This window comes from Berghia stephanieae, chromosome 7 (assembly GCF_034508935.2).
Source record: "Berghia stephanieae isolate SIO BIC M18660-M18661 chromosome 7, UCSD_Bste_1.3, whole genome shotgun sequence".
Classification (NCBI taxonomy): domain Eukaryota; kingdom Metazoa; phylum Mollusca; class Gastropoda; order Nudibranchia; family Aeolidiidae; genus Berghia; species Berghia stephanieae.
In genome coordinates this window covers 5,640,523-5,650,522 of record NC_088366.1, presented here as the reverse complement: position 1 = coordinate 5,650,522, position 10,000 = coordinate 5,640,523, and the positions used below count along the sequence as shown (strand labels likewise).

At 37.9% G+C, this 10,000-nt stretch overlaps 2 protein-coding genes across 9 annotated transcripts in view; one reads left to right on the top strand and one right to left on the bottom strand.

Annotated features, from left to right (window-relative positions):
- Positions 1 to 10,000, bottom strand: part of LOC144976404 (uncharacterized) — a 130,258-nt gene that overhangs the window by 78,414 nt on the left and 41,844 nt on the right. The gene's annotated exons all lie outside the window — the stretch shown is intronic.
- LOC144976402 (uncharacterized) lies at positions 611 to 5,934 on the top strand. Of its 2 annotated transcripts, none has more exons than XM_078920673.1 (2): positions 611 to 827; positions 2,319 to 5,934. In XM_078920673.1, exon 2 carries the CDS (start codon positions 2,398 to 2,400, stop codon positions 4,642 to 4,644), a length of 2,247 nt encoding a protein of 748 aa, XP_078776799.1. In that variant the 5' UTR covers positions 611 to 827; positions 2,319 to 2,397; the 3' UTR covers positions 4,645 to 5,934. The 2 variants fall into 2 exon arrangements, with proteins under 2 accessions (XP_078776799.1, XP_078776800.1); XM_078920674.1 differs by having other exon boundaries at positions 650 to 744.

Genomic DNA, 10,000 nt, shown 5'->3' with positions numbered 1-10,000 from the left:
ACTCGTGACGGATTGAGATCGGTTCCCAGTGCAAACGATTTTTTTTCTGACCCCCTGTCCCCCCAGCAGCGATAATATATATATATATATATATATATATATATATATATATATATATATATATATATATATATTGTGCGGCTATGTGGTCTAGTGGTATGCCACTCGCTTTACGGATCGGAAGGTTCTGGGCCGAGCCTCGCGCTCGGCGCATAGTTGAGTCTTTGGAAAAGGCACTTTACTCACATTCTCTCAACGGACTCAGGTGTAAAATGAGTACCTGGCCGTTAACAGCGTTGTCTTTGTCCTAAAAATTGTAATATCGCCTAACCGGCGTCATGTCCCGTCCTACATGTTTAATGTTGCTGTCGACCAGGGACCCCTTGTAAAGCGCTTTGAGCACATTTAGTGGATATTGCTCTATATAAAGCTCAATTTTATATTTATATATATATATATATATATATATATATATATATATATATACACAAACACACACACACACACACACACACCTATAAACAAAAGTATTCTTATAAAAATTTGGAAGAAAGTCGTTTTGTCATTGTAGAGCTAAATAACACTTGAAGGATGTCGTATTTTGATAGGCGAGTCAATGACAAGACAGGCTAGTGTGTTGTGAGTCCTGGTTGACTTGTTAGTTAAAACTACCTAAACGTCCTGCTGTTTGAAGCCAATGATGAAATGACCAAAAACAAACAAACAAACACAAGTGTGTTAGTGGTGAGTTTTGGATTGGATACAGTCATTTTATAACGTGATTTGTCATGGATTTTAGTGATAAGTCTATTTATGTTTTGAAATAGGTAAGTAGGTCTTGGTGATATGTCTTAGTTGGAATGAATAGTTCGTGTCAATTTTGGCCTGATGATAAAGTTAAGATGATGCTGATGACAATTATGGTGTTGATGATGATGATGATGATGATGGCGTGGTTGATGATGATGATGATGATGATGATGATGATGATGATAACGATGATGATGATGATAACGATGATGATGATGATGATGATGATGATGATGATGATGATGATGATGATGATGATGATGATGATGATGGCGACGACTATTGTGGTGATGGTGATGGTGACGGTGCTGTATGTAGTATTAATATTGATGTCGAAATATACCACAATGATAGTGATGCCAATGACCGAGCTGATGTCGATAATCAATGTGACCCACCATTTCGAGACAGTGTTATGTCGTGGTGTCTGAGATGCTAAGAATTGATTTTAAATTTAAATTAAATATGAAATAAAATGTAACAAGTGTCGATTTTATATTGAATACAATGATGAACATTGACCCACTAAGTGCTTGAAACTAAAAAATCACAATATTTCTGACCACTTAAATCTTAATTCATAATAACAAGAAATGAATTGAGCAGGAAAGTGCCAGAAGACAACAGAGAATAAAAACTTCGCGGCGGCGAAGCGGGCTCGAACCCGAGACCTTACTGGCGCGACAACTCAGCCTGGCCCGGGAGATTGTGACTCTAGCGTATGAGCTGTCCACTACCCCAAAAAAGTCGCTTCAAACCTTAGTCTAACTAGAGCCTCTCTCCCCGACTTCTTGAGGTCACGGGTTCAACACACACAAACGCCGCGAAGTTAGTTGGCCAGCATTTAAACTAAATTGCCAATATTGTCAACACAAACATGTAACGATTGAGACATTGAGTGTGCTCCGGTATTTAAGGTAAATTTTTAATTCAGAAAAGTGAGTGGAGCAGGCACTTATGTTGATAATAACAAGAAATGTAGTGAGTAGGAAAGTTTCAGAAGACAACAGAGAATAAAAACTTCGCGGCGGCGAATTAGTCTTAACTCACTCCTTACCAGCCATTTTCAGGATTTTCCCCAGAACTCCACACTCACTAACACAATTATTTTTTTATCACTCAAACACAATAGCAGTAAAGTTCTAGCGATACATAATTCCTTTAGTAAAAGATGCTCTACAACACACAGCTGATTTTCTTCTTCTTCTTCTTCTTCTTCTTCTTCTTCTTCTTCTTCTTCTTCTTCTTCTTCTTCTTCTTCTTCTTCTTCTTCTTCTTCTTCTTATTATTATTATTATTATTATTATTATTATTATTATTATTATTATTATTATTATTATTATTATTATTATTTTATTATTATCACTATTATCATTATTATTATTATTATTATTATTATTATTATTATTATTATTTTTATATTATTATTATTATTATTATTATTATTATATAATCATCATCATTATCATTAATATTATTATTATTATTATTTCCTTTCAATACTACAGATCGTCTTCATTTAAGAGTCCTTCAAAGCCTGTGTGATTTGATTCTATAGACAACAAACGCCAAGTCATCGACATCAACATGTCCTTTAACGAATATTTCATAAGAAAAGCTCTTTGGCCCTCCATTATATTTACTATCATCGTCATGATAGCTGGTACCCTTGGCAACACACTGATTATTTACATATATCGCCGCCATTTCTATCGCAGCGTTCCATGGCTCTTTATTTACGTCCTCTCCATCTTAGACATTTTGGCATGTTTCATCGCAATGCCCTCTGAACTCTTGATTCTCTCGACCTTCACCGCTTTTCCGTCTGCGGTCCTGTGCAAACTCAGCCGGTATTTATCGTTCACCTTCCACGGAAGTTCCTGTGTAATTCTCATGGCCATTGCATTTAACCGATACGAGAAAGTCTGCAGACCAAACAACCAAAAACTGAATCTGAAAAGAGCCAAGATATTCTGTGCAGCCACAGTTGTGTTCGCATCAGTGAGTTATATCCCTTGCTTTTTTATTTATGGGGAATTCGTATATCCAATGGTCAGAAAAGGCGATGACGTCGACATCCTTCCTTACGATTTCAACTTGACACAACTAGCGTCGATGAATTTGACGTCAAATGATGTCTTCGAAGGAACGTTTTGTACTATAACTAAAGACTCGAGTAGAGGATTAGTTCTGTTATTCTACCTCTTCCAATTTCTTCTATACCTTAGTCTTGTTGTTCTTATTGTATTCTTTTACTCCCGAGTCATTCGAAAAATGATCAGCTACAGCCAAAAACAGCAAGTACTTCTATCTCAGATGAGCTGTCATGCAAGGAGAACAGATCATATTCGACAAGCCCCAAACCACCGTCAAATCTCTGTTCCAAAGGACGAGCCAACTGCTGATTTCAGTCGAGACTTTTCTCCAAATGAAAGTTCGCCCGATGCTGGAAAATCTTCACCCGGTGACAAATTATCTGTTGATGTTGTCTGTATTAATCATTTGTCTTCTTTACCTGAGAAGAGACAACATGACGAAAATAACGGATTTCTTTTTAACAATGAGAAACATCAGAATAGTGCCCTAAGAATTCAAATATCTCCTCCAATTGTTGAAGAAAATGGCGAGGTAGAAAAGCAGTTCCTAAGACAACAAGCAGGCAGTGAAAATAACATCCATCTCCTGACTACCGTTCATGACCCTGGCAATCCTCTAGAGACCAATCAACTGTTGATTCGTCGTTTCAAAAGCAGTGACGATTTCAACGTTAATGTAAGCAAGCTACAGATCTTACCGCCCATTGACCCTTATGAAGCCATGTTTGAACCGCTATTTTTACATGCCCCAAAGACACACAAAAAGAAAGAAAAGGGATCTATTAGGAAGAGCAAGAAAGGGAAAAGCAAATCCATCTCTAGGAGTAAATCTAACGTTGACATCTCGTTACGAATGGTAAAGCCGACAAAACGTGACGAGAATGCCAGGAGTTTGGAAGGATTGGCAACATTTTATTGCGGGAAGAATAACAACGACATCAACAGTAACATTACTAACAACATGGACAACATCAACAATATCCAAGACGGAACATTAACACTCACGCGGCGAACAACGCCAAAAGGAAGCAAAAACTGTATTATTCCGATCTCCACAACGCTGTCCATGAAAAGTGCAGTTTCTTATAACGCTTACGACCCGGGAGAAACCGATGAGAATAAAATAGAAAACACAAAACGTAAAAGTACAGACACTGACAACAACGAAACATTAGATTCAAATAATAAAATCGATAAAAACATCGATAAAGACAACAAATACGATCAAAAAGTCGATCCAACAGACCCTAAAACCGATACCGATGGTCCTCCAGTTCGACGAGATACCGTCAGTTTCAAACCAACTGCCACAATACACAATTCCAATCATCCTATTCAAGTTCAAATGCGGAAACGTTCTGAATGCAGCTCAACTAAACAAAATAGAAACTCTGAGGAAATCCTAACCCAGTCTCCAAAACAAATTGACTACAGGCGGCGTCAGAGCGTTCGTCCAATCCCGGCAAATCGTACCAGCCGAATCTTATTTTGGATTTCACTGGCGTTCGTTCTCAGCTTTTTGCCATTCTGGATCATTGTCATAGTCCGGACATTAATTGGACCAAACATCTTGGCGGACTTGTCTCATGTAGAATTAGGCACCATGAGCATATTCATCCGCTTCACACTGATCTCAAATGCTATCAACCCGATGATCTATGGTTTGATGAACTCACAGTTCAGACGGAGGTGTAGTAATATTTTACGATGGAGTAAAAGAGATGCTATTTATAACTAACAATGGCGAATGTCTTATAGTTCAGACAGCAATGCAGTAATATGTTGGAGTAAAAAGGATGTTATTTATAACTAACAATGCCTATTGTCTCACAGTTAAGACAGCGGTATAATAATAAATTTTGATTGAATATAAAGGACGCTATTCATAACTTACAATACCGAATGTCTCATAGTTCAGATAGCAGTGTACATTTAAATTTCGATGGAGTAAAAGAGACACTATTTTAACTAACAATGCTTAATGTCTCACACTTCAAGACGGAGGTGTAGTAATATTTTTGATGGAGTACAAATGACGCTATTTACAACTAACAATGCCTCATGTCTGATAGTTCAGCGGTGTAGTAATAAATTTGGATGGAGTAAAAGGGATGATATTTATAACAATGCCTAAGGTATCGCAGTTCAGACGGAGGTGTAGTAATATTTTTCGATGGAGTAAATAGAACGCTATTTATAACTAACAATACTGACTGTAAACATCGACCAAGCGAGTTCAGTATAAAAAGTTGTTGAATATATTTTTTATTGAATAGCTCTTCATTTTTATTCATTTAGTCGATAACCCACAATATTAGCGGGGGTAATAACGGCTGCTACAAACAGGCACTCATTAATAACACAATATTAGCGGGGTAATAACAGCTGCTACAAACAGGCACTCATTAATAACACAATATTAGCGGGGTAATAACGGCTGCTACAAACAGGCACTCATTAATAACACAATATTAGCGGGGTAATAACGGCTGCTACAAACAGGCACTCATTAATAACACAATATTAGCGGGGTAATAACGGCTGCTACAAACAGGCACTCATTAATAACACAATATTAGCGGGGTAATAACGGCTGCTACAAACAGGCACTCATTAATAACACAATATTAGCGGGGTAATAACGGCTGCTACAAACAGGCACTCATTAATAACACAATATTAGCGGGGTAATAACGGCTGCTACAAACAGGCACTCATTAATAACACAATATTAGCGGGGTAATAACGGCTGCTACAAACAGGCACTCATTAATAACACAATATTAGCGGGGTAATAACGGCTGCTACAAACAGGCACTCATTAATAACACAATATTAGCGGGGTAATAACGGCTGCTACAAACAGGCACTCATTAAGGGGACATGCGGGTGAGGGGGAGCAGGAGAAATCGAAGAAAATAAAAAAATTATCGATTTTTATTCAGTATAATTTCTTTATACTTTGACATCTTTAGAATCGAATGAGAAGGGTGAAAATATGTATAAATAAAATATAACTGCATCTTGACTCAGTTTTATTATGTGGGGTAGGTTGTTTTTATCGTACAATGTGAAAAATACTGTTTGTTTGGGTTTTAGCAACGGTGACATGCTTTTATAAGATCTAAGCATGCTGTATATCGAATGAAAGATCGGACTCTAATATAATCGATTCGTAAACGATTATATCTGGTTCATGAATGAACTTTTCAATTAGGTATCACATAATGAGCCATAAAAAGCCATTCATTCACTTTTGCCTCGTTGTGTTGTGTAAAGGTCAAAGGTACCTAACAACGCGCATGCGTAGTGGTGTAAGATTCGTGAAATGTCTCGTCTGCCCATGCGCAAACACCACCAACATTTACTTTCCGCTGTAAACAAACTAGTCAGTCTTGGTTCTTTCTTTGAAAGCAATGACACGAGTGGAAACGATTTCATACAATTTGTCTAGACTTTTCATCTACAAAAATGCCACCAAAGCGATTTGTTTTTGGAAAAAAGAAAAGAGGAAGCAAACCCAGAGGGAAGGCTGCTCTACAGCCGGAACAGAACGAACAGTAAGTAAATATTAGATAAATTCATTTTCTTGTTTTTGTCTGAAAATCTAGAGACATCATCTTCAACATTGAACAAGAAAACCACCACGTGTTGATTTGATGTCATAGTCTTAGTGAAATTATATTTTTCTACTTATTCTTTCATCTAGTTTATCGAAATACAGTAGATTTAATTTAGAAATAGTAAGACTAAACTAGCCAACTGTTGATGTTGGCAGGGTGCATTTTTAGTCTCGATTTCGATGTTGTGTTGTCTTCATAGCCCAAAGCCCTGGTATCAAATGTCTGAATCAAATAAGGTATGCAGGCTAAAGTTTACCTAAGGCTTAGTTATTAATTGTAGAATGCCATACCTTTATACCTCTGTGTAGAGCTTTCAGACTTGGTGTGTAGTCTCTTTCGCTCCTCATCTATTGTTTATTTTGCAAGTTCTTGTAACTATACTTGTGGTACCCAGGACGTTACTTATCTCTAACTCTGCTTTGAATTTGTTCAAATTATTTGCTGATACTACTGTCTCGGGTAGTTTATTCCAGTTATTAACAATCCTCGCTGAAAAGAAATTACACGGCTCCTTGGTACTAGAACGTTCTTTTCTCAGTTTCTTGTTGATTCCTTGTGTCTGCTTATTCTCGCTTGGTTTCAGTAAACATGTTTCTACCCTGTCTGTTTTGTATGCCTGAATTATATCTCCTCTCCTTCTCCTGTAATCTAATCATACTATCCTGTCTTTCCTCTTTCTTATCCAGTTTCCTCTTTATCGTTCTTCACCGATAGGATTAGATTCTCAGATTCCACTTACAATAATATGATCAAGCATCAAGCCCGGTACCATTTGATTCATAAACAAGAACCGTACCTCTGATCCACCTCGTCCTCAGCCTTATTCCTTTCATAATTAAATCCTATCTAATCTTTTAGATTTTTATCAGCTAAGGTTCTGCATCATGTAAACATTGGACCTGATTTTATAGTTAAGTCTCCAAATGATACTAAGGCTCAGAAAATTTCATTTTGTAAACAGGAATATGCTTCAACTATTAACACGATTGATTTTATTTTCAGGGAACTGGCGCAGGAATGTGAACTTGAGTCGGCTGAGATGGAGTGCGGTCCCGGTGAAAATGCACCCGAAGCAGAAAGTGACAATGATCTTTCGACTGCAGAGGATGCTGCCAACACTTCGACCACTGAGACAAAGCGCGGTCATTATTCATCGATTTGTGAGAACACTTCATCTACTGTAGATGGTGACTATGAAATAATTCACTCCTCTTTCTTGCACTCACTTCTCTCATTTCTATCATGTCCTGTATGTCACCTGGGTGACCTAACATACACCGCGTCGGATCGCCAAGGCCTCGCAACCAAGTTCGACGTCGATTGTTCCACTTGCATGAAGACCATCTGGTCCCAGTGGTCTTCTCCTGTCTATGCCACGCGCAAATACGACATCAACCCTCGAACCGCCATTGCTTGTAGGGAAACGGGTATGTCTCATGCCAACATTTCTTCTTTTTGTGGACTCATGGCTCTTCCAAAACCGCTTCACCATAAAAGTTATCAGGATGTTTCCACAGAAATACACCACGCCACTGTTGAAGCAGCTGAACGGGTCATGTTACAGGCAGCAGATGTAGTAAAAGCTAGGAGCAACGATACATCCGAGGGAGTTCCTGTGACAACTGTATCATTTGATGGCACCTGGCAAAAGCGGGGACATTCATCCCATTATGGAGTTGGAGTCGCCATCGATTTCGGCACAGGACTCGTTCTGGATGCGCAGGTCATTTCAAACTTCTGTCTGGCTTGTGAACGGGGCCCGAAACGTGAGTCGGAGGGATATGGTGCTTGGTATGCTAGACACCAGTGGCAATGCCAGAAAAACTTTGATGGTTCTTCAAATGCGATGGAGGCCGAAGCTGCTGGTATTATTTTTAGCAGATCTATTCGTACACGGGGATTAAAATATGGAACCATGCTTTGTGATGGAGATTCCAAAGGCTTCATTAAAGCAAAAGAGTCTTGTGGTTATGAGGTAGAGAAAGAAGACTGTATAAATCATATAGCTAAAAGGATGTTCAATGCTTTAGAAAATTTAAAAAAATCAAACAAAAGTTTAAATTATAAATTGACCAGACCAAATATTGAAAAGATCACAAACACATACGCTACAAATTTAAAACAAGCAGCACCCGACCCAGAAAACATGAAGAAAGCGGTAATGGCAGGATATTTCCATATGATCAGCACGGACGCCCAACCCAACCACACACTCTGTCCCGATGGTTCTACATCCTGGTGCCACTACAAACGTGCAATCGCCAACAACACAACAATGCAGACACATAGGCCCACCATTAATCGTGACATTCGTAAGCTTGTATTTCCAATCTTTAAAAGGTTATCTGACGTGGAACTGTTGAAAAGATGTGCAAGGATGGGCACCCAGAATGCCAATGAAAGTTTTAATGCGCAGATATGGAAACGGTGTCCTAAAAATAACTTTGCGAAGAAGGCCGCAATAGAAACCGCAACATGCCTCGCCATTATTGGTTTTAACTGTGGACCAGCAGGTTTAAAGTGTTTATTCTTGCAGCTTGGATTACCATGGATGCCTAGGAATGCAGACTATGCTCTTAATAGACAGCAGCAGCAGATCGCCCAGTCTAAAACAAAATCAACTCGACTTTCTAAATGGAAGAGAAAGGCGTTGAAGAGTCGGCGGCTGGCTATGGAGCATGAACACGAGACGCGAGAGGGTCCGACATATGCATCAGGTGGTTTTAACAGCTGACCTGGTGAGTACCTAGTATAAGTATTAATTCTAACACACTAATTTCTTCATTCCACAGCATTCTAGTTACTTTTTGCATGATTATTTTATATTATTTGACCTTGTACCCCTGTCTTCGTCTGAATTCTTAACTTTCGTGCGCCGCTCTTATTTCTTAAAACCTTTGATAACTCTGATATTTATTAACCAAATACAATGAAATTTAGCTTCAAATAAGGGGATATAATGGGAAACAAAATGATAGCAATTAGATTTGTATTGGTTGAAAGGCAAAGTAGATATTTGAAAACTAAACTTTAAAACGCGATTTTCTCAAATACTATATTTTTCTTAAATGTGTCAACATTTATTTCCAAAATATCTGCAACTACTGGCTCTATTGTCTTCAAACTTGGCAACAATATAGATATGTGATTATTACATCTAGTAAAATAGTTTTTGTTGCTCTTAGACACTTATTTTTGGTTTTGTGGGTGTTTATGTATGAATCGACACATAAATTAGGTCTATTTTTTAGATGGTAAATTTTGACATGCCACAGATTTTTTTTGGTGATGTTTAGAAACACTCAAATGGTCTTACTAGATGTAAATAGACATAAGCAAGGTATAGCAATTGAAAAAACTAAAATATATTGTTTAGTTCCTGAAATTTTGAAGAAAAACTTTTTGTTGTTTATTTCCAATATGGCCGCCATTACCATGGCAACCGATGAATTTTTTTTTTTTTTTAAGGTA

Coding starts and splice junctions, on each gene's coding strand:
- LOC144976402 (XM_078920673.1), top strand. CDS start 2,398: ATGTCCTTTAACGAATATTTCATAAGAAAAGCTCTTTGGCCCTCCATT.